This window comes from Mustela nigripes, chromosome 6, assembly GCF_022355385.1.
Source record: "Mustela nigripes isolate SB6536 chromosome 6, MUSNIG.SB6536, whole genome shotgun sequence".
Taxonomy (NCBI): domain Eukaryota; kingdom Metazoa; phylum Chordata; class Mammalia; order Carnivora; family Mustelidae; genus Mustela; species Mustela nigripes.
The window spans coordinates 107,098,174-107,122,963 of NC_081562.1; the positions used below are offsets into that span (position 1 = coordinate 107,098,174).

The 24,790-nt window shown below is 45.8% G+C and overlaps 1 protein-coding gene across 2 annotated transcripts; it reads right to left on the reverse strand.

The window, feature by feature from the left end:
• Nucleotides 1-5,019: 5,019 nt before the first annotated feature.
• HDHD5 (haloacid dehalogenase like hydrolase domain containing 5) lies at nt 5,020-24,790 on the reverse strand. 2 transcript variants are annotated; one of them, XM_059403917.1, is made up of 8 exons: nt 24,618-24,790; nt 16,013-16,216; nt 14,424-14,536; nt 11,865-11,958; nt 10,513-10,546; nt 8,649-8,823; nt 6,060-6,248; nt 5,020-5,873 (listed from the first exon to the last, which is right to left on the reverse strand). In XM_059403917.1, exons 1-8 carry the CDS (start codon nt 24,741-24,743, stop codon nt 5,540-5,542), a joined length of 1,269 nt encoding a protein of 422 aa, XP_059259900.1. In that variant the 5' UTR covers nt 24,744-24,790; the 3' UTR covers nt 5,020-5,539. The 2 variants fall into 2 exon arrangements, with proteins under 2 accessions (XP_059259900.1, XP_059259899.1); XM_059403916.1 differs by having other exon boundaries at nt 16,013-16,237.

Genomic DNA, 24,790 nt, shown 5'->3' on the forward strand with positions numbered 1-24,790 from the left:
TAGCATAATGCCATCGAGGCCATCCAGGTTACTGTAAATGAAAGATTTCCTTCTTTTTATAGCTAAATATTCCATTGTGTATAGGTAAATGTATAGATTTTATCGATTCATCCATTGATAGACACTTATCACATATATGTTTCTGCATGCTACTCTGTGCCATTGGTTTGTATCCCTCTGCCAACAGAACACTCTTAGTAAGTTTATAAAAATGTTTGAAACTGGAGAGGGGCCAAGTCATGTCAAGACAGTGAGCTCCTTCAAGACCAGGGCTGTTTCTCACTTCTTATTCTTGGGCTTAGTAGGTAGGTGCTCAACAATCATTTTCTAAGTAAATAAATGAAGCCAAAAGAGGAAGTTAGAAAGACCAAAAGAAAAAGCAGGCAAGGTACATGCCCCTCCCTCTCCAGAGAGGTCCCAGAAATGCTAAGGCTGATCTGGTAGGAGTGTAAGCCAGAATGCTCGAATCAGAGTGGGAGGAGGTGGGGAGAGTTTCAAGCTAGACCCTTCTTCTAAACCTCCCAAAAAAATAGAAAATGACAGAAGGCTTTTGGAACCAAGAGCTAGAGGAGCCTGGAAGCAAAAGCTAAAGCTGTCAGCTTCCCAGCAGTTCACACCCTGAGACAATCCTCCCACCTCCAATCCCTGAAGCTGCCAAAAGCCCCAGGCAGAGAAACAGGCGTCCCAAGATGGCCCCAGCCTCAGCAACACCATGCAGCACTGGGGGAGTGACAGTGATTTGGGGGGAAAACACTATTATAGCTGAGATATTTTAAAATTCCACCCTCAAGGCAGCTTCCGGTTGCTATGGCAACCCTAGCTCTGCTGGGAGTCCTGATTACCAACTTGCTAGAAGCACCTGCCTCTGGCAGCCTAGAGGTGTCCTCAGGAGGCCGGGAGCTGCTGCCACCAAGGGGAACACCAAGGAAGTGCCGCTATGTTCTGGCTCCAGGGTAATGACTGAAGGGACCCAAGGTAATTAATTCTGTTTAGTGCGAACACCCCAAGGTATAGGTTTGCCCCATGTTAATAATTTTAATAAAAATATGGGCCCACTTGTTGTTCAGTTTGACTTAGTCTTTTTTGTTTTGTGTTCACTTGGCTCCATCAAAACACAAAAAGGTAACATTTTCATTTACCTTGGGACTGAGCAAATGAAGCAGTTGGTTGTCAGTTTTGGTTCCATAGTTTAGACAAAGCCCCTAAGGGACAAGACTTGAGAGCTGAGTGGGTGGCCCTGCCTTCCAACACAGCTTTGCAGAAATACCGTTGCAGACACTTGCTCTTCGGCACCCAGTCTGGAATGGCTGGTGGTATCCTTGGGAAACCCAAACAAGTGAGAGGGAAACGGCCACAGCGCCAGAATGACAGGCAGCCAAAGGGAAGAGCCAGAGGCAGATAGACACAGAGATGTTGCCATTCTGTCATTTCAACATGGAGCAAAGGAATCTTGACTCTGGCAAGATTCCTCCCCACATAGTCATACTTGGCTTTATTATCCAACTCATTTCTGTACTCACCTGTCATTCCATTTGGTAAGCTTGACCTATTTGGCCCAACGAGAGCTCACATGGGCTATACACATGACAGCAGCTGCTCCAGTATATAAAGCAATGCTTGGAGAAGGGCAGTGGACTGGCTAAGGGTGTAAAGAGTCTAGTGCGTATCTCAGAGAAAACACTGGGCTCTGTCGGGAGACTGAACTGCAAGCCCAGCCCCTCAGTTTGCTAACTGACTTTGGACACATCATCAGTGAAAGGTAAACTCCTTGAGGGCAGGTACTGTTGCCAATGACTGGTCATTGCTATAGCACCTAAAATGGTACTTGGCACCGAACAGATCTCCAATAGATGTTTCAGAAGTGAAAGAATGAATAGTCTCTGCCAGAGTGTCTTCATTTATAAAGATGGGATAAGAATTCTCTCACCGTTAGGGGCTTTGGGAAGCTCTAATAAAATAGGATGAATGACGTCTAACTTAAAGTGCTTTGAAAAAGGTTAAGTGATGCACAAATATAACCTAGCAAGCCTGTTACTCAACCCAACAGCTCAGATGACTACCAGACAAGATGTTTCCGAGCCCAGGGCTTACCCATTTCTTCAGAGCACTTGGAAGAAATATTCACAATTAAACGCCTTCTGGATCCCAGGAGCTGGTGTTTTACTACTTAGTTGTCTACCCACCATCCATTCTACTGGTCTTCCTTATAAATAGACACTGATTTTGTTTGAACAACAGTGCACCCTGTCCCTGCCTCCTTGTAGCTACTGGTGCCTGTATGATCCACCTGTAGTCAACCAGACAGATCCAAAGTCTGGAAAAATTCTTTTAAAGGAATCCAGCTCAGGGAGCCTGGGTGGCTCTGCCAGTTAAGTGTCTACCTTAGGCTCAGGTCATGATCTCAGGTTCCTGGGATCAAGCCCAGCATCAGGCTCCCTGCTCCGCAGTCTGCTTTTCCCTCTCCCCAACTCCTCAACCCTGCTCATGTTCTTTTTGTCTCTTGAATAAATCTTTTTAAAAAAATGTACAAGTAAGTAAATAAAGGAATCCGGCTCCACCTGCTTTATCTTTATCTTTACCTTTTCCTCCTTCCACCTTGGAATGTGGCTGAGGCCCAAGGGTAGAATGATGCCATCTTGCAAGTGGACAAACACACATGCTAAGTATTGGATAGGCCAAGAACCAGAGTCCTTGATGACACACCCTTGAGCTGGTTCCCCAGCCCGAGATGCCTACTCTGAATTTCCTATTGCTTAGAAAAATAACCACCTATTTCTTCAAGCCACTGTAGTCAGATTTCTGTAACAAGCAGCTGAATAAAATCCTAAATGATACAGTACTGTACTTAAAAATAGCTCATTTATGAAATACACACTGCCAATGCCAATTTTACAGATGAGAAAATGGAAGCTTGGAGAAGTGAAGGAAATTGCCCAAGGCCATATAGCTGGTGAGTGGCAGCTAGGATTTGATTCCAGGTCTGCCTGACTCCAAGACCCTTAGTCTTTTCACTTTTGCCATGATGCCCAACGGAAAAGAAATGAAAATCACATATGTCTCAAAGACACTTTAGAAGGACTTCACAGGGTCTGCAAACTTACCAAGTGCCAGGCATATGGGTGTGAGTACACAAGAGTGAATCAATATGGACAAAGTCCACAGAGCTTGTATTTTAGTAAAAGACACAGAATAAAGACATAAATATAGATCATGGGGTGATAAGGACTATGGAAAAGATTAAGCAGGTAAGAGGGATAGAGTACTACTTGTTATAAAAAGTTGAGACAGAGGCGCCTGGGTGGCTCAGTGGGTTAAAGCCTCTGCCTTCGGCTCAGGTCATGATCCCAGGGTCCTGGGATCGAGCCCCGCATCGGGCTCTCTGCTCAGCAGGGAGCCTGCTTCCTCCTCTCTCTCTGCCTGCCTCTCTGCCTGCTTGTGATCTCTCTCTGTCAAATAAATAAATAAAATCTTTAAAAAAAAAAAAAAAGTTGAGACAGTCTGAGATGACATATCCACCAGATATCTGAGAAGTGACAAGAGGGGGAAAAAAAAAGGGGAAGGGGTGAGCCGTGTGAATAGTGGAGATAAGGTAAAGGGAACCGCAAGTGCAGAGGTCCCGGGACAGGAATGGTACAGTGGGCTGGCAAGGGAGCCAGCAGGGCTGGTACGACATGAAAGGGAAAGTGGGAGAACAGGATGGAGAGGCATCTGTGCTGAGGGCTCTTCCTCTGGGAGAGCAGAAGTCACGGGACGGTTTTCATCAGAGAACAGGTCAAACTTAGGATGCGGCTTCTGGGGTGCTGAGGGGAGAGCTGCAAAAAGGGAGGAGGAAATGAGACAGGGAGGTCAGACTGGAGGCTGCCACAACAATGCAGGCCAGAGAAGCCAGCAGCCTGGAGCAGGGCAGCATCGAAGGCTGGAAAGTGCTTACACTCAGCATATTCTGAAGGCAAAGCTGCAGGATATATGGATGGACTGGCTAGATTAAAGACAAGGATGGGGGCACCTAGGTGGCTCAGTTGGTTAAGCAGCTGCCTTCAGCTCAGGTCATGATTCTGGGGTCCTGGGATCGAGCCCCGCATTGGGCTCCCTGCTCAGACGAGAGCCTGCTTCTCTCTCTCCCTCTACCTGCCGCTCTGCTTACTTGTGTTCTCTCTCTGTCAAATAAGTAAATAAATAATTTGGGGGTGGGGGAAAACAAGGGTGAGTCCAGGCCTTTAGCCTACTGTCTTCAGTGCTACTGCCTACTGTTGGGGGGAAGGGGTGCGTGCAGCAGGACCCCACCTGGGTACTAGCAGTAGGGTTGGGCTATATTTGGCTTTGGACACAGCCAAGCTCTGATACTTACGGAGTGAGCATAGCTCATCACTCTCTCCTTTGTAAAACATGTTCACTCAGCTTCCCAGACACCCATTCACTCACGATTCCCCTTCGATTTCAGTGGCCACTCCTTCCCAGTCCCCTGTGTTCTCTCCTCTCTGAATGACTACCAAGTATCCAAACAAAGGTGTCAAGAAATCGGTGAGATACAGCCAAGTAATTAGTGTTTTGAGAAGAGGGGAAGGAGTCACCAGCTTGTGGCACATGAAAATGACTGCTAGAGTAACATGAGGGCAAGGACGAGGGGATTTGGCAAACGGGACTGTGGACGACACATACCATGGAAAAGTGAAAATGGGTCACTCCTAGAGGGAGGAATATAAGAAATATGTACTTGCCAGGATCATTATAGAAAAAGCTCCTTCCTTCAGAAGAAACTATAAACAAGATCCTTTCTTTTCCACACCAGAGGAGTTGTAATGTACATGCCAAAGCCTGGGCATAACTACTTCGCAGACAGACTCGGGCTTTGCAGGCCAGGGCCAGGCTGGGGATTAGTGGTGGAAAGGAGAACAAAGGTAGGAAAGAAGACCTCAGTGCCTTATGGGAGCAAAATGGCACCAATCTCTTTGCTTCAGGGCTCACCCGCTATCCTTCCTCAACAGGACTTTTCAGTACATTCCAGAAGTGGTTCACAACTGACAGCATAATGAATATTTATTATGATTATTTTAATTAAAAAAATAAGCCTCAAAGTCTCTGGGCAGTAAGCTAAAATACAATAAAAAGCAGTACCATAGTATTAGTGACACAGCTTGCTGGCATGCAGCGGTGCCCTCAGTGCAGACAAGGCTCCACATTATTTCCCACCACTTCCCCTTTTTTCTTAAGTCCCTACTGAAATGAGAGAAGAAACTGAGGAACAGAGGTAAAGGGACTGGCCCAAGGTCAGACTGTCAGAAGCAGACAGGAACTGGGCCCAGAAAATCCTGATGGTTCTACCCAAAATGCTCCCGGGGTACCATTCTGTGGCTACTGCCCAGCAGGAGAAAAAGCCAGTGTCTTCTTCCAAGTGACCAGTAATATCCACCGTGGGGCCACACAGAGTGTCCTGGGAAGCGGCCCTGACTTGATGCCCAGTGATGTGGGCCAAAAGTTAGTCAACAGGACTCCCCTCTAGCTCCAGGGTCCCTCCCTCATCTCCAGTGCACAGCCCTTACTACAAAGCCCAACCCTCCTTGTGGAAAACCAGCTGTACAGCCTCATTCACATCATTCACAATGTGCGATGCCTCCATGAGCCCTGGACTGAAGCTGAAGTCCCGGTGCCCATGGAATGGAGCCGCCTCTGCTTCTTGGGTGGGCCTGGTGGGCTCTGGGCCCTTGGGATTGTACACACCAGTGCACACTAGGATAGAGGCGCAGCTCTGAGTTGCTGAGGGCCGCTGCTTCCACAAGCCACTGGCCCCCCGCTCCTCTGCCCCACCATGCTTCGCCATCTGCAGGTACTTGTGGAACAGGTTGGCACCGTAGACATCAGACATAGGGTTATCACTGGAAGGGGCAGCCATACCGGAAAAGGAAAGAAGAGAATACCCCAGTTTAGTGTTACAAGGCACACAGAGCAGAGGACAACTGTAGGACTAGTATGTGTTACATACAGGGAAACAGGTCGGTGAGTAGGTAGGGAGGAAGGGCAGGGGAAGTCCAAAAGTGATGAGGAGATGGAAAAGTACTTACCCGACAGCATAGAGCTTCTGGATGGGGGCTGCCCACCCCCGCCTCTCTGCCTGCTGCTGGATCAGGTCCTCTGCATACTGGTAAGTGAGGATGCTGGGTTTGCCCATCAGGCCCTCGTATTTCAGCTCTTTGCCTGTCAATTTCTGGTAAATGGTTTCCAGGCACAGCAAAAAGGTGCCATGGCCAAACCTGTCAGAGAAGAGAGCTCAGCAGCTCAGGCCTCCTCTCCCTGGTTCTAAGCAGGACCCTATACATCAACCTTTCACTCCAGCACCCTGCTGGTGACAGATAAAGTGAAATTACTCCTAGTAAGAAGCACATTTATTATCTATCTTTATGACCTGCTGTTATCTACTAATATTTGTTGAGCACTATTGTGGCATATCACATGTAACTCTCAGAACAACCCCATGAGAGCTGTCATCATTTTCATTTATAAGTGAGGAAACTGAGGCATACAGATATTAAGTAACTTGCCCGAGGTGGCAGAGCTAGGATTACAACCTAGGCAGTCAGACTCTACAAATCTAAATTCAGCTTTAAATCTGTGCAGACTACCGGTTGCCCTCTCCCCTTCTTTCTCAGTGCCAGTTTTCAGCTCACCATATTGCGACCAGGTGTACAAAAGTATTTGCTTGCCTCCACCACAGCTCGTGTGCAGCCATGTGAATAAGCTACAGCCAAAGAGTCCGTGAAATCAGAAATACTGGGCTAAACCTCTAGGAAGTGTGAAACTGGAGAGTGGGTACTCTTTTCCACTCTTTCTTGCTGCCTGGAATGCTGATCTGGTGCCTGGAGCTCAGGCAGCCATTTGGAACTATTCTGTGAAGGGCTAAGGATCACATAGCAGGAAGACAGGAGCCTATGTCCCAGACAGGTGCGATATCCACACAAGCCCTCCACTGCCTACCGCATTCTTCTTTTCCATTAGAAAAAAAAGAAACTTCTATCTTGTCTAAGACACTTTCAGGGACGCTTGGGTGGCTCAGGTCATGATCACAGGGTCCTGGAATAGAGCCCCACATCGGGCTCTCTGCTCGGTGGGAAAACTGCTTCTCCCTCTGCCTGCTGCTCCCCCTAAGCAGTGTGCTCTCTCACACTCTCGGACAAATAAATAAATGAAGTCTTGAAGGGAAAAAAAAAAGAAAACACTTTCATTTTGGGTTTTAGGTTTTCATCCCTGACTGCTAAGCCAAATTCTGATACTGTCCAACATATTAAGGTTGTATTTCAGCATCACTTATTTAACAAATTCTACTTCCAATTTTTAAATTAATGGGTGAAAAGTAATCTCAAAACTGATTTATAAATTGAAATTTGCTACTTGCTATTCCGTTCCAGCCTACATAGCCAAACCCCCCTCACCTAGTGTGTTGGCACATCCTAACTGTAGGAAGAATACTTCAAAGAAAACATCTAACCTCGGGATACAGAAATACATCTTTTAAAGTAACAAGAGAACACCACAACACCCATCTCTTTGGATTTACTAAGTCATGTCACTTGAGGCAGTGTGGGGCCTGCTACCCTCTGTTGAATCACTCACACAGCCCACTGGAATTAGTAGCATAGAAAGAAAATTCTGGACTTTGGCCCTGCAGATAAGAGCCACCAAACAGTATACAGTAGCCACAGCTATCCTTCCAGAAAGGCCCTCCAGGGCTGGAAAAAGACCTGCCTAGACTGTGCTTGGCCTCAGACAGGACAGAGGAGGTCTATACAGCTGAGCAGGGAGCGGTGAGGCAGGGGGAGACTGAGAAAGTCACTTACCCACTGGGTCTCAGTTCTCTGGCCTACATAACCGTCAGAATAATTATCGCTCCCCCGGCCCCCACATCTTAAGGGCAGGAGGAGACAAAGAGGGAAGGAACCAGTGCTACAGGGAGGAGGCAAAGAAGAGCAGCGGCACTGCTAGGCCTCCATTGAAGTCATTCATTGTTTGGGTTCCACAGACCAAAAAATAACAGGTTCTGGGGGCACCCAACAAGCTGAACGGGTGGAGCTTGCAACGCCTGATCTCAGGCTTGTGAGTTCAAGCCCCATGTTGGGGGCAGAGATTACTTAAAAAAAGTTTTAAATCTGAAAAAAATAAAATAACATTAACATGTTCTGTTAAGATTCTGGGGAGCAGGAGCACCTGGGTGGCTCAGCTGATTGAGCATCCAACTCTTGGTTTCAGCTCAAGTCACGATCTTGAGGTCATGGGACTGAACTCCACGTCGGGTCAGCGCAGAAGCTGCTTGAGATTTTCTCTCTCCCTATCCCTCTGCCTCTGCCCCTCCCACTCATGCTCTCTCTTTCTCTATAAATGAATTAAATCTTAAACAAATAAGATTCTGGAGGGCAAAGGTCATGTGTTAAAGATCACCTCAACATATCTTCAGTGATCAGTAAGCTATACTTTTCATTTACTAATTAGTATGCAAAATAACCCCTTGAAAATCCTCCCAGAAAGGACAAGTTTCTGTGGCAAATACGGGGCTGACCCAGGCAGGGGTACCAGAATGATGGTAAGAAACTCAGCAGGACTGTCCAAGCAGCAGCTGGCAATGGCCACAACTGTCAAGGCCAGAAACTCTGTGTCCTTACCTAGGCATCTTGGCTTCAGCCATCCAAAGGAGATCCATGTTGCTGGCCAGGACAGGGAGATGGGGATAAGGAGCCGTTGCTAGACCAGTCCCAGGGTTCCCATTGCTGAGCAGGACATCCATGATCAGCTGCAGGCTTGTCTCCCAGCGGACTGGCTCCCCAAGGAGAAGAACCCCTTTAAAGAGCAGAGGCACGGAAGTGAGGCACTCTGCCTGACCTCTGCAGCAGGCAGGAGGAAGGCCCTTAGGAGACCCGCTGATACCAGCTGGTGCCACCCGACCACAAGCTCTTTCCCCACAGTACACACCCCGGCAAGGGCACAGTTCCCAGAACCAGCCTTCAAAGATCCATTCATTCATTCACCCAAGGTAAACAAAGCCCAGGACCTGGGAAGGCACTTCCTAAGGGCTCCCATTTTCACTTGTATTCACCAGTACTTCACAGAAAAGGTTAAAATAAAGAAAACCAGCAGCCAAGTCTCAGGCCTGCTTCCTCCTGCTGACTAATGCTCTCCTGATCACCTCACCCACAAGTACCTGGCAAAGGGCTTGCCCTCCTCAGCCACTTCTCTCTGAGCCCCAGGGGCCAGTAAACCTAACCACTAGGAGAGGAGGATCTGGAGTGACACAGACTAGCATTTCCAACCTGACTGTCCATTTTCCTTGTGACTTTAGGTAAGTTACTTACCATCTCTCTAAGCCTCTGCCTCAACTACATCATAATGATACCTACGATTGTTTAGGGTAAAAATGAGATATAATAAAGCACTTAACCCATGCTGGACACATAACACTTAACATGGTAGCTGCCAGTATCAGCTATAAGGCCAGTGGTCTCAATGGGGTAGTACTTGCCCCTAAGGAGGTGTTCTAGAAATTGGAGGATATATTTTTATTGTCACCATGACTGACAATTAGTGGCAAGGATCGTGGGAGGGGACCACGAATGCCAGATGCTCAGGACAATCCTGAACAATCAGAAGCTGCCCCTGGTCTATTAACATTTGAGTATCCCATCTGACATTCACATAGGTGAATAACCTGTTTATAGGTAATTGAGCCTAAACCCTAATTTCGTTCTACATGTAAACACAAAGTAGAGCTTTAATAAACAAACAATTTTCTAAACTATCATGTAAATCAAGAGAAGCCTACAGTTTATCTTTTCAAAATTTTACCAAAGTTATTCCATATATTGGAAAATCACTTCACCAATGACAATGCAATCCCTAATGTCTGAGTCACCCATAAAATACACCTATATCCCACCTATAAACACACTTACATCAGTCTGCCTTTGTAGCTGTAACATTTATGATGATTTCATGTTTGATATAATCATTTTACTACTTCATTATGTCTTCCTGAATAATCATTTACATACTGAAATACATATTACCTTACTAAAAATTTTCCTTTTATTTCTCCCTATTACAATTAGGGCTTTACAATGAACTAGTTAATTTTTAATATACATATACAGGAAGTTGTATTATCTATGGATTTCCCAGCAGGGCAGTAAAGGGGACATTACAGTATTTTTGTTACATGAAGGGGAGCTGGATTTAGTGGAGCTGAGAAACACTGGCCTATATTACCTCTGGGAGTTTTTCCATGCTAAGATCTTCTACACTTAACAATTTTTCTGGAATAATAGAGCAAGTGAAATAGGCAGGGAAATTTAAAAACAAAGGTCTCAGAGGTAGTGAGGGGTAGATCTGAGACTAGATCCTAGGTGACCTAATACCCAACGCCTGTAGCCACCCCAACCAGTCTACAGGCAAACAAGCTGCAAGAGAACGGTGTGGAGCGCCAAAAGGAGAACCGCCCGGAGCCACACCTACACCAGCAGAGGCCCTCATTACCTTCAATGGCCGGGAAGTCGTTCCTTAGAAGGGGCTGCCAAGAAACAAAGAAAAGGACGATCAATGCCAGTCACTGTCCACTTCCCGACAACCACACAACTGTATCATAATGAGTGACAAGAGAAAAGACACATTCTAGACAGATCAAACACCATCACCACCCCCACGGTCTAGCCCAAGCCAAGGAGAAGCTGGATAAGACCGAGGAAGAAAATTCACAAAGAAAAGTGAAGTCAGAATGGGCAGGGCTCTCACAGAACACGCAGAGGGAAGTCACATATGGACGTCAACCAGGAGGAAGGGCTAGTCACCCGTCCCTGTGAGGACAGGAGGTGAGATGTATATCAAGCAAGGATCTAGAATCAGGTAGCTAAGATGAAGGTGAGACTATGAAGGAAAGGGAGGTCACCAGGGCATGACAGACCATTTCTCTAGATGTGATATGAAGAGGCAGGAGCCTCTACTTTACCCATCCTCTGGGGTCTGTTCCTTCCCTAAACTATTAGTCATGGCTCTACCACTAACCAGCTATGTGACCTGGAGTAGGTCACTTCCCCTGTGTGGGGCTCAGTCTCTGAGCTGCTCTAAGATCTGTTCCAACTCAGACATTCTAGTTCCCCACATAATTTGCACGATCCTAGGAGGAAGATTTTGAAGGTGATGAAGAGCTCTGTTCAATTGGAAAGCTCTAGAGGAAGGAAAACTAAAGCTACATAAACAAACAAAAATAAGCTTGTCTGTTTATAACTGCATTTCCCCACATTTTGACAATGGTCTGACTTAGACTACAGGCCATATGATAGAGAGTTCACATGAGGAAGAGGGGTGCCAGGGAAGGGGCCATCAAGAGTCAAGAAGTCATACTCTAAAGGATCAAGGAGAGGCCCTGTAAACCAGTGGTTCAAATATGAACCAAACCCAAAAGGAACACGGGCATACTCAGAATTGCCGGTTACCTTTACAAGCAAGCTGTTTCTCACAAGGACAGCTCTCCATAGCAAGCTTTAGGATAAAGGAGCAGCAATGATTAATTTCACAAAGGTTAAAGATCTCCCAAGCAACACTCGGAAAAACAGCCAGTAAAACAGGTAACTCCTCGTTGGAGATGCTAAGGCTTTGAAAGAGGTTCTCAGCTAATGACAATGCAGAAAGGAAAACACTTAGGAGCCTGTTGCCCCTCTGGGCCATCCTTGTATATCTGGAAAACAAAATCCTTGGCCAGATGTGCCTCTCTAAGGTGGAAAAGACACAGCTCTCGGTGGGAGGGGTTGCAAGGTTGGTAAGAGGAACCCATGTGAGGAATAAGAAGAGAGAACTAAACATGAGACACCCAGAAGCATGCTCCTTATTACCGTGGTCTTTGGCCGCCGCTGGAGATCTACCATGTCAAGCACAGGAAAGGCCATACGCAGCTCATCCACAGTAACCACATTCTCGAAGCCCAATCTACAGCAAGATCAGGGAAGCAAAGCCGGACAGTTCTGGGGGAAGATAGCTTTAAGGGGAAGGGAACCAACACAGTCCCAAGAAAACTAGGGCACCCAATCCCCAGACAGGAGTGAAGCAGTAAGAGCCCAGACACAGCTTGGAAGGCCAACGTCAATCCTGAGAGTGCTGGCAGATGGGCCGTGACTACACAGCGATGCAGCAGCAGGGTGACAGGTCCCACAATGGATACCACCAGGGCACAAAGGCACACAAGATTGTCTGGCCTTGGGGCGCCTGGGTGGCTCAGTGGGTTAAAGCCTCTCCCTTCGGCTCAGGTCATGATCCCGGGGTCCTGGGATGGAGCCCCACATAGGGCTCTCTGCTCAGCAGGGAGACTGCTTCCCTTCCTCTCTGCCTGCCTCTCTGCCTACTTGTGATCTCTGTCTGTCAAATAAATAATAAATAAAATCTTTTTTAAAAAAAGAATGTCTGGCCTCAAGGAACTCACCATAGGCCCAGGGCCCATCTAAACCAGCGCTCTGTGAACAATGCTGGTTTTGAGGAGTTGAAAAGAGGAGACTTGTCACTGGGCTGGTAGCTGGGCAGAGTCCAGGGAAGTCCGACTTGAGAGAACTCTTGAGGATGAGCCAGATTCAGAAAGGATGGGGAGGCCACGAACAGCAGAAAACCAGTGCCAACCAGATCTCTCCAAGAGCTGCCTCCATTTTCTATCCTCAATCCCCACTTACAATCTTAACTGGACATGGTTTCAGATTATTTTCAAGATGAATCTCCTGAAAACACTGCTTCTGTCAAATTACCCAAGAGCAACAGAACTTGCAAAGACTCCCCCTGCCCTCCTAAGTAAGCCCAGTGGCCTCTTGCCTTTCCTTCTGAGGCTTCCCTTCCAAGGCGCCACTCCTCCTGCTGCCTCTTACTCCCCACTCTATCCCAATCCAAACTCCGGCTTCAGGGATCCTCACCTTCCCTTCTCTCTGCAGCCTCCTCAGCTCCTTCCCTCCACAGAAAACCTTAACCATCTCTGGTAGCACAGCCACGTCCCTCCATGAAGCCACCAGTCACAGCAGCTCCCAGGGTGTTCCCTCCCCAACACCCAGGACTCTCAGAACCTATACAGCGCTTTTAAGTTTTCAATTGTAAGCTTTTTTTTTTAAACACATATCCTGGCTGGGCTTCAGGTCTAAGCTTGGAAAACTGCTTGTTTCTTTTTTTTCCTTAGAGAGGAAGTAGAGGGGAGTGTAGAGGGGCAGGGAGATAATCTTTTTTTTTTTTTTTTTAAGATTATTTATTTATTTATTTTCCAGAGATTGAGAGAGAGAGAGCACAAGCAGGGGGAACAGTAGGGGCAGAGGGAGAAGCAGACTCTCCATTGAGTGGGGAGCCCAATGCGGACTTGATCCCAGGACTCTGAGATCACGACCTGAGCTGAAGGCAGATGCACAGCTGACTAAGCCACCCAGGCGTCCCTAGAGAAAGACAATCTTAAGCAGACTCTGTACCCAGCACAGAGCTGGATGCGAAGCTTGATCTCTCAACCATGAGATCCCAACCTGAGCCGAAAACAAGTCGGACACTTTACCGACTGCACCACCTAGATGCCCCCATCACATGCCATCTTAAATACTCCTTTATCATTTGTGAATCTGTTATTCCTGCCTCGAGTATGAACCCTTTGATGAAGACAGAGTCCCACATGCTGTTCTTGGAGAACACCCCTGAAGAACGTGCTGGTACCCAGGAAGTGCTCAACGCAGGTCTTCCAAATGAGCAAATGAATATGTGGCTTGAGAATAGGGATCAACTCTTCTGCCTCTTTTTTTTTTTTTTAAAGATTTTTATTTATTTATTTGAGAGAGAGAGAGAGATAACAAGTAGGCAGAAAGGCAGGCAGAGAAAGAGAAGGAAGTAGGCTCCCCGCTGAGCAGAGAACCCGATGCAGGGCTCGATCCCAGAACCCTGAGATCATGACCTGAGCTGAAGGCAGAGGGTTTAACCCACTGAGCCCCCCAGGCACCCAACTCTTCTGCCTCTTGAGTGTGCCCAGACCCAAAAGATTCACTGTGGATACTTAATACTAGCTAAGAAGTTGAATGAGCACCCTGAGGAACCAGGCTAGAGCAGTAGTTCCAAACCTAATTAGAGAATCACCTAGTTTTCTCTTCTAATATACAGACTGCTGATTCTTCTCTCACACCTAGTGAACCAATAATCTGTATTTTAAGCTCCCCAGTAGGTTCTGATTCAGTGGGCTAGCTTTTTGGAAACTATGGCACCAGGACTGGCCACACCTGGAAGCCATCCTCCCTCCCTAGAGAGCCCACTATGTATCCCTTAAGCCCTGGCACCATGCAGCCAGCACACCTCATTATGGTCCTGTCCACCCCCGCACCCCCAGCCATGGGAGGAAAACTCCAGTCCTGCCCCCTCCTCTACAGCGAGAACAAGCAACACCAAAAGGATACACTCGGGCATTTTCCACCACGGGCCCCTGCCCAGACACCAGCATCCGCTTGTTGTGATATTGCGAAAAGAGCTTCATGGGGCTGTGAGAGAGAATGACTTGATCCGGTTCCACCTGTAGCAACAGTCAAAAGACAGAGGAGAGCAGGGGAGACACAAAGTTGATGGAAAATAAGGGGGAGACGGGTAGCCTCTGCCCACTTAGGAAGGGAAAAAAACTGCCCAGAAAAAAAAGGGAAGGAGCTCTTTCTGGCACCCAACACTTGTAGACACTACCCAAACAGGTGTGAAAAGAACCTGTCTAACTTGGCTCTTGCCCCAAGAAAAGAACAGGCAGGGGCACCTGGGTGGCTCAGTGGGTTAAAGCCTCTGCTTTCGGCTCAGGTCATGATCCCAGGGTCCTGGGATCGAGCCCCACATCGGGCTCTCTGCTCTGCAGGGAGCCTGCTTCCTCCTCTCTCTCTGCCTGCCTCTCTACCTGTGATCTCTGTCTGCCAAATAAATAAATAAAATATTTAAAAAAAAAAAAAAAAGAACAAGCAGAAAATGCCATCAGTCGTGGGTTCTGACCACTGACTGTTCTGCTCAGTTTCTCCATCTGGACACTTCAGGGTTAATGCGCATGTTCTTTGTCACAGTCACAGAAATCTGCCTCTTTCTGTTTTCAATTCTACTTAAAGACTAAGCTTTTTAACATTTATAGTACTAACTCCAACGATGAAGCCAATACTCAAATGTTTTTGGAACCCTCTCCAGAAACCACAGACGGGAACCAGTTGTACTCCCTTGTTCTGCATTCAACCCCCAAGCGTGTTACCCAGTCAATCAGCCACTTTATTTACTCTCTTGGTTCCAAAGGGCTCTTTCCAAGAACTCAATCCACCCTCCTTAATAAAGAAGGACATGTCAACATTGATATACCATGTGGAAGGGCAAGTGGGGAAGAGGACTGCTTTTGGAAGACAATGCTCATTCAGGTATGTACCTTTTTTTTTTTTTTAAGACTTTATTTATTTGACAGTGAGAGAGGGAACACAAGCAGGGAGTGTGGGAGAGGGAGAAGCAGACTTCCCGCTGAGCAGGGAACCCAACACAGGGCTCAATCATAGGACCCTGGGATCATGACCTGAGCTGAAGGCAGCTGCTTAATGACTGAGCCACCCAGGCACCCCTAGATATGTACCTCTTTATTTATGAAAAACAAAGGCTATTACCTCAACATCCCTCCTGGTATACAGACATTTAGAAAAATGTGACCCTCGCTTTCCAGGGGCTGACAATCCAATAGAGACAACCCTGATGCCCAGAAAAGAAATGGATACAAAGACAGTAGACTGAAACTGCCAAATCCATGGGCAGAATTTTTGTGTTCAGTGTGAACTGATATATAAAAAATACCCTTGCTGTAAGGCTCTCCTCATGAAGCTAGGCTTGAGCTTCAAGTTATTTTGTACTATTGACCCAGCCAGGGGGCCATGCCCTAGGGCTTATCAACACTGTACCCCAACCCAGGAAAGGCAGCTAAGTCAGAGTTGGAATGGGGGTTCCACTGACAACCAGCTCTTTGGGCATTTCTCCATTGCCTCCTTACCTTGAACCCCAGCAGGGCTGACAGTTCCTGGGCTTTGCTGTGTTGTAAGATGTTGCCAGCATTGGTGACAAAGACCACGGGCACCCGCAACTGCCCATGAGCGTTCACCAGCCTGCGGAACGCTTCCAGAGCCGCAGGGATCACTCTGTGACCCCGTACCAGCACTCCATCGATGTCCAACAGGAACCCAAAAGTTGGTGGGCTCTGCACAGAAGAAGAGAATCCCTACAGCCTGAGTCAAGAGGCAAAGGGGAAGAAGGAAAAGATCCTCACAAGAAAGGGCGCCGCATCATCTCCAGGTCACCCAGAGTTCTGAACAGAAAATGAGGACATGGGATTTCTGAGAGGGCAAATCCATCTATACCAAAGAATTAGTCCCTTTTCATATATTTTTAAGCATAAAACTATCTTCACATAATTAATATAAAAAAATTTTTAAGTGGAAAATAGAGAAATTCAAAAACACCCCAGGCCTTTAACATGATCATGTCTCTTTTCTATTATTTTGTCACATAGACAACTACACTTTACATGTTCAATTTTGAATTTTGTTATTTGACATTCAGATATTTTTATATGTTACAATAGCCTTCATAATATCTTTTACAATTTTATTACAACACACATGACAACACACAAAAAAACCTCAATTGCTACAGAGATTTTAAAAATGTTTAATTTCTTGCTTCCATTTACCCAGTGCTATTTCCTCTCTCATAAATCTCCAGAAACTCTATGTACATAAAGAGTAATAATTTTTTATCTATTGTTGTATTTTTATGTTAACTAATGGCATTATATTGTGTACTTTCTTTTCCATCTGACCTGTTTTTAGATGGTATCTCTTAAGTTACCCTGCCGTTATCTATATACATAGCTCTATCTTCCAAGCATCATTTCTGACTATAAAATTCTAAGTGAATATTCTATTTCCCCTATTTTTGGACACTTATGTTTTCCTACATTTTTTCTACTACAAATAATGCTATAAGGAAATTCTTCATGCTTACTGATTTTTCCCTTAAGCTAGATTCTTAAAAGCAAGAATAAAAAGACAAGAGAGTGCAAGTATTTTAATAACATTAACACCTACTGACAAAATGTTTTCCAAAAATATGTATCAATTTACACGGCCACTGCTAATGCATTTTATTCCTGCCCGTATTGATTTTCACATGTATCAAAGAGTTTGTTAATTATCAAACATCTTGCTAATTTAAAGGTTTAAAAAAATGGTTATCTCATTTCAATACGCATTTCCTGGGACTTATAAAGTGGAACACCATCTTTTTTTTTTTTTTTAAGTTTTATTTATTTATTTGTTCATTTATTTTAGTGATCTCTTCCCCCAACACTGGTCTCGAACTGATGACCCCAATATCAAGAGTTGCATGCTCCACTGACTAAGCCAGCCAGGCGCTATCCTTTAAAAATAAAAAAGATTGTCTTTATTTGAGAGAGAGAGAGCACACATGCTTGAGTGCACAAGCGCAGGGGAGGATGGGGCAGAGGGAGAGGAAGAAGCAGGCTCCCTGCTGATCAGGGAGCCCGAAGCAGGGCTCAGTCCCAGAACCCTGAGATCATTATCTGAGCTAAAAGCAGACACTCAACAGACTGAGCCACCCAGATGCCCCTCAACACTGTCCTTTTTATTAAAAAAAAAAAAAAAAAAAAAAAAATTCATTCCAGGGGCACATGGCCAGCTCAGTCAGTTGAGCAAGAAACTTTTGATCTTGGGGTGGTGAGTTCAATACCCATTTTGGGGTAAGCGACTATTTAATAAGAATTTGAAAAAAAAGCTTAGGGGTGCCTGGGTGGCTCAGTCAAATAAGCATCTGGTTTTTGGATTTGCTCCACGCTTAGTGGGGAGGCTAACGGAGATTCTCTCTGTTCCTCTCCCCGCTCTCCCTGCCCCCCACTCTCTCAAATAGATGAATAGATCTTTAGGAATGAAAATTTGAACATGAATAAATACAGGCGTGCCTGGATGGCTCAGTCCTTAAGCGTCTGCCTTCCACTCAGGTCAGGATCCCAGGGTCATCAGATTGAGCCCCACATCGGGCTCTCTGCTCAGCAGGAAACCTGCTTCTCCCCCTCCCACTCCCCTTTCTTGCATTCCCTCTCTCACTGCATCTCTCTCTGTCGAATAAATAAAATCTTTAAAAATAAATAATACAAATAAAAATTTCATTCCATTTATTATTTTTTGAAATTTTTAAAGATTTATTTATTTGACAGAGAGAGAGAGATCACAAGTAGGCAGAGAGGCAAAAGTTGGGGGGGAAGCAGGCTCCCCACCGAGCAGAGAGCCCAATGCAGGACTTGATCCCAGGACCCTGAGATAATGACCTGAGCCAAAAGCAGAGGCTTAACCCACTGAGCCACCCAGGCGCCTCTCATCCCATTTATTATTAACATATAAGATGTTTTTCAAATGTCAAAAAAATTCAACCTAACCTGTTTGCTACTTTCCTTTTGTGGGCCCACTAAGTCAAGCCATTGTTACTGCATACACCTACTCATGGCATAGGGCTCTGTTTGTGAGCAGCAGGTGCTTCGGGCCCTGCATTTTCAGCTGGGGTCAAAGATAAAGCAACCAGTTTAGGAAACCCATGGAAACTACAGTATTTTCACAAATGCAAATCAATTCTGAGTACTTAAGTTCTGAGTAAATAAACAATTAAACAAAAGTAGTTTCTTAGAAGAGAATTTTGAGCTAGGCAATGGAAGAGTTAAATAATTGCCTTCATTTAACAAGTATCTATTGACTGACAGCCTGACCAGCAGCAGATCAGACAAGCAGCCAGAAGTGGCCTCTGTCTACACAGTTCGGTGGGAAAGACAATTAAATAGCCATAGGACAGTCTGCACTCAGTGCTAAATTAGGAGCTGAGGGGAAGGAAAGCACTCCAAGACCCTTAATGAGGGGCACCTAACCAGAAGAAGGTGGTGAAGACTAGCCATCCTAGGTCTCCTAGGCCAACTGAAATGGAAAGTAAATCATGTCAGACCTGCACTGTAGAAATATCTTGGCTGCAAAGTCAAGATTGAGTGAAATGAAGAAAGTCAAGTTGAAGGAGACCAGTTGGGACCAACTACAATCTAAGACAGATGATAGTGGCTTTAACTTGGTTTAACTAGGCAGTGGCAACAAGAATGGTAAGAGGAGAGCAGGTTATACATAGAAGCAGAACAGCCAAATCCTGGTAACAACAGGATACAGGACTGAGAGAGGGAGGGGCCACAGGGACCCCCATACTTTTTTTTTTTTTTTTGGCTTGAGACCCTGGAAAGATGGATGCTGGTATTAGTCACTGACCCAAGAAACTAGATTGGCAGCAGCTGGGAGGTCAGTGAGGGCAGAAGATACATTCCACTTTGGACCTGTCAGATATACAACTAGAGACACCAGCACTGAACAGAAGGTCCTGGAGAAGAAAATCCAGAAGCTCTCTGCTCTTAGAGAACAGCTGAAACTTGGGAAGGGACAGAAGAGCCCGAGAAGCACAAGCAGAGTGAGAGCAGAAGTAAGGCTTACAGAGAACCAGACCATCGTCATTTAAGGAAGGGTCACCTAGGAGTCACCAGCAAAAGAATGAGTAGCAAGTCAGTATAAGGAAAATCAAAAGGGTGTGGGGTCAAGGAAGCTAAGGGATAAGTTTCTGGAACAAGTAAACTAGGAAATGGAGTGACTGGGTTGCCTGGGTGGCTCAGTGGATTAAGCATCTGCCTTCAGCTCAGGTCATGATCCCAGGGTCCTCCCTGCTCAGCAGGAAGCCTGCTTCTTCCTCTCCCACTCCCCCTGCTTGTGTTCCCTCTCTCACTGTGTCTCTATCAAGTAAATAAATAAAATCTTAAAAAAAAAAAAAAAAAAAGGAAATGGAGTGACTGTAATGATCCCATCTTCCCTCTGCTGAACAGTTAAGACCACCCAGGGAGACAGTCTTCCAGCTCCTTCATACTAGCTTGTGCGTAGGACCTTTCAGCTTTCAACAATGGCAGCTTTGGTGCCAAATCAGAGGTGGAAAGGGACCCTGGAAAAATAGAGAAAGCAAGTCAAATCAGTAAGACAAATTCTGACCACCAGCAAACACAACTGCTAGGGAGAAACTTGTCAAATCCTACATGCCAGGAGAGAAATACCTACTGTCTCTAACTCTTGGCTCCAAAGGCTAATCCTGTTGCACTCCAAATGGGTGGACTGTACTGAGCTCTGAGTTGGACATAAAACAAAAATATGCTTACTTAATCCTTGTACCAACCTTCTGGGGGTGGGTGTCATTATCCCCAACTGACATTACATAGCAAAAGGAGCCTGGCTTATGCATAATGCTCAACATGGATATTCTGACTGGATGAATAAGAACCCAAATTGAAAGAGAAGAATTAGTCAAAGGTGACCCAGTTCACAAGTACTCAATCCAGAGGTCAGCCTTAAACTGGGCTTACAGCAAACTCAGAGTTCATTCCATGGCGCCCAAGGCAGCAAGCACCTCAGAGTAAGAAAGGGATCCAAGAGGTACCAAGATATCTGTGTTGGAACACGATGTTGCTACACCTCCTGCCACCCCCCAGTCATGTAAGTTCGCGTTCCTCTGTACTCAGTGTGCTCATGCACCAGAAGGCCCTCAAGGATCCCTGGATCCCCACCGGCTTCCTCAACAAACCCTCTAGAATGGGGGTCCTAAATAGGGGCCCATTGGTAGATTTCAGAGTGACCATAAAACCCCTTAAAACTCTATGTGCATTTTCCCTCGGGAAAGGATCTACGGCTCTTTTCTGATTTTATCATTTTATACTTCTCAAAGAGACTCACTGCACAGGTCCAGATGGAGGAGGGGTATGATTTTCCCTTAACCTTCCACCCTGGCACAGTGCTTAAACTCTCATAGATACTCAACAACCCGCATGGTCTGCCCTCTTCCTTATACTATATGGATACACAGCATACTGTTCTGAAAGCTTACATGCAAAACTCATATGTCCATAATTTTGAGACAATTGGGCATTTTAAGGACAAAATTTTAAGTTACATTAAGGAATTGGTAATGTTGTTATGTATAACAGCATTATAGCTAGGTTTAAAATGAAAATGTCATTTTCTCAGAGGTACATATAGAAGAATTTAGGGTTAACCCCTAAATGACAAGAAATCACCATTCATTTTAAAATCTTACAGCTGGTGGCGGGGGGGAGGGGAAGGTGGCAAGCAAAGCAAGTGTGGCAAAATGTCAAATGTCAAAATGTCAATAACTGGTGAATCTGGGTTCATAATATTATTCTGGTTTTGGGTTTCTGAAAACTTAGTTTGTAAGTATTTGTGCTGATGGCTACAAAATTTAACCATACAGTTTTAATGGTCTTCTGGCCATGTCCTAAATAGTCAAAAAATTTGTTCTCTTAGAAATAAGAATTGACAGTCCCTGCTACTTAGAACAGGAGTGCTTTCAGGACAATTTAGCAATATCCTTAAGACTGGGTGGCTCAGTGGGTTAAAGCCTCTGCCTCCGGCTCAGGTCATGATCCCAGGGTCCTGAGATCCAGCCCCGCGTCGGGCTCTCTGCTCAGCATGGAGCCTGCTTCCCTTCCTCTCTCTCTGCCTGCCTCTCTGCCTTCTTGTGATCTCTGTCAAATAAATAAATAAAATCTTAAAAAAAAAAAAAAAAAAAAAGACTTCCTCATCTCTAACTACACAAATAAGTAACAGACACCTCCAACCCTCAGGTGAATGTACACAGAGAAATCAGGCACCTAGCCACAAGAAAGTAAAGATGCAAGTCAACTGTAACAAATGTGTCACACTACGTTCAAGATATTAATAATACACAGCCAGAAGACCATTAAAAACCGGGAGGAGAGGGCATAAAAATAGGATTTCTCTACACTTTCCATTCACTCTGTCTTTAAATCTGCTCTAAAAAAAAAGGTTTATTAATTTTTTTTTAAAGATTTTACGTATTTATTTGAAAGAGAGAGACAAAGCCAGAGAGGGAACACAAGCAGGGGGAGTGGGAGAGGGAGAAAGCAGGCTTCCCACTGAACAGGGAGCCCAATTCGGGGCCTGACTCCAGGACCCTGGGATCATGAACTGAGTTGAAGGCAGACACTTAACGACTGAGCCACCCAGGCACTCCTTATTAATTTTTTTACATGAAGGTACCTAGAGAAGGAGAAAGAAACAGACTTTTTCTCTTCATTTTTCTTTTCATTCTCTTCTGTTCATCTGTATTCTGATTTTTCTTCTTTATCACTTGGGTTTTTTTTTTTTTAATTTCTTTTCAGTGTACCAGAATTCATTGTTTATGCACTACACCCAGTACTCCATGCAATACGTGCCCTCCATAATACCCACCACCAGGCTCACCCAACCCCCCCCTTCAAAATCCTCAGATTGTTTTTCAGAGTCCATAGTCTCTCGTGGTTCATATATCACTTGGGTTTTTAAAAAACTAGTCCTGGGTATCAGGCCAGATCCTCTAAGTAAAGTTCGTATCGTTATCTGTGGCAATGATTTAAAATATGTGGTTGGGTTTTTTTTTTTTTTAAGATTTTATTTATTTATTTGACAGAGATCACAAGAAGGCAGAGAGGCAGGCAGAGAGAGAGGAAGGGAAGCAGGCTCCATGCTGAGCAGAGAGCCCGACGCGGGGCTGGATCTCAGGACCCTGGGATCATGACCTGAGCCGGAGGCAGAGGCTTTAACCCACTGAGCCACCCAAGCGCCTCCTAAAATATGTGGTTTTAAGATTAGTTTGAAGTGAAAGGACTACTAAGATGTTCCTCTGTGTTTGGCTTCTTAATGAGTTTGGTAGCTTTCAACAACAGCATTAGAACTACTGTCTACTTTACTGTCTACTCCATCCACTTCCACATTTAAGAGAACTTGCTATGTGCCAGTCACTGTGCAAAGTACCCTGCATATATCACAAAAAGTACCCTACAGATATTCTCGCAAAAGCATTGCAGGGTAAGTAATATCCTCAATACACCAATGGAGAAATTGAAGCTTAGAAAGCTAAGTAATTTGCCTTAAGTCAAACAGGACAGGCAGGATTCAGTTCTAAAGCTAGTACTCTGAAATGTTGTGCTATGCTATATCCCTTCCCTTTTTCTACTCTGTCAGAAAGTCACCTGGAATGATCTCAGGACCAGCAAAGATGCTAAAGTCAATACAATAGTTATAAATGACAGCAAAGTCCTTTTCACAGCACATTCTCATCCTATGCCTCCAGTGTGGTCACTTTCAGCTTTGTAACACTGGTCAGTCATTTAACTTCTTTGACTCTTAGCTCTTCCATATGCAAAATGATAACAGTGGTAACACAGGGGTTAAGAGCTAGCACTCTAGCACCAGACTGCCCTGGATTGCAGGATTTGACCACTGACCAGCTGTATGCCCTTAGGCAAGCTGCTTAACTTCTCTGTGCTTCAGTTCCTCCATCTGTAAAATGGAGTAACAGTACTTACTTCAGAGCTGTTACGAAAAGTGTGCAAATTAGTAATTGTGAAGCATCTGACACAAAGTGCTATGTGTTTTTAAAAATAAGGAATTATTTAAAATTATCAAAGGGTTACTGTGAAAGCACTACAAACGTGTACATTATTACATACAGAAACTGTGATTTTAGAAAACGAAATTATCCTTTAAAAAAAAAAGGGAGGGGACAACTGGCCCAGAGGAAAGTGAGTGACAGATGTGCCCACCTGGCCTGGAGTCCTGGCACAGCGGTCAACCAAGCTGTTTGACCTGACAAAGAAAAGTACTTAAAAACTTGACTCCAGGGCGCCTAGGTGGTTGGTTGAACTACTGCCTTCAGCTCAGGTCATGATAGTGGAGTCCCCGAATTGAGTTCTGCATGGGGTACCCTGCTCAGCAGGGGGTCTGCTTCTCCCTCCGACCTTCCCCAGCGACCTTCCCCATCTCATGCTCGCTCGCTCACAGGGTTACATCCACCTCCAGAGTTGGGGAGAGAATTATTATCACTGAATTGCCTGGCACAAATTAGGGACCCTGCGCCAGTTCCCCCTTCTCTCGACTCTCAGATCTTCCACGTAACAGCCGCTCATTATGAATAAGGTTCACAAGCGAATGGGACCAAAGTAAAAAGCCCCACACAAAACCCACATTCATCGCTGGGTTGTCCATTTATAGGTGCAGCTCCCAGAGGGGAGTTCACTGCGAGTCGCCAAATTTCTTTCAAATGCAGATGAAAATCAAAACCGAATGACTCTCATCCTGAAGAATCACAGAGGAAGTGCAGGAATCATATCCTGACCAGGAAAATACAAACACAAAAACTGCCGAGTAACTTTGGAGACGAAAAGCGGCGAGCGGCGAAGAAACATTCCTGGCGCGCGTTTTGGGCTTGTTTTGTTCATTCTCTCGCTGAAGTAACTTTTCATGCAGGCCGAAGGCATGACAAATCCCCTGAATGAGGGGGAGGCAGGGCGTGCAAGGAACACTCGTGCTCAGGGCAAGAACGAAGTGCACTAGAGGTCAGTGGCCTCGTCCAGGAGCTATGCGGCCCGCGGCCCCTCCCTCCCCGCGGCTCCGGCCCCACCCCCAGCCCTGAGGACCCGCTCGGCGGAACTCGGGCGTTCTCACCTGCGCGGCATCCACAGAGTAGCCTCTCCCCAGGCAGCGGCCCTGGAGCCCCAACGACGCGCGCGCCGCCCGCCACCAAAGCCCCGGCGCCGCGCGGACCGCCGCGAGGGAGCGGAGAACAGCCATCCAGCCGCCCCTCGCGCGCACGTGCAGACCAGCGCCAGACCGGTCCG

What these genes read in the sequence shown, in the direction of transcription:
- HDHD5 (XM_059403916.1), bottom strand. Translation starts at nt 24,743, where the DNA reads ATGGCTGTTCTCCGCTCCCTCGCGGCGGTCCGCGCGGCGCCGGGGCTT. An exon ending in CAGCCCTGCTGGGGTTCAAG is followed by an intron (nt 14,537 to 16,012) that starts GTAAGGAGGCAA and finishes CTGTTGCTACAG; the next exon opens with GTGGAACCGGATCAAGTCAT. An exon ending in AGCGGCGGCCAAAGACCACG is followed by an intron (nt 10,547 to 11,864) that starts GTAATAAGGAGC and finishes GTTTCTTGGCAG; the next exon opens with CCCCTTCTAAGGAACGACTT.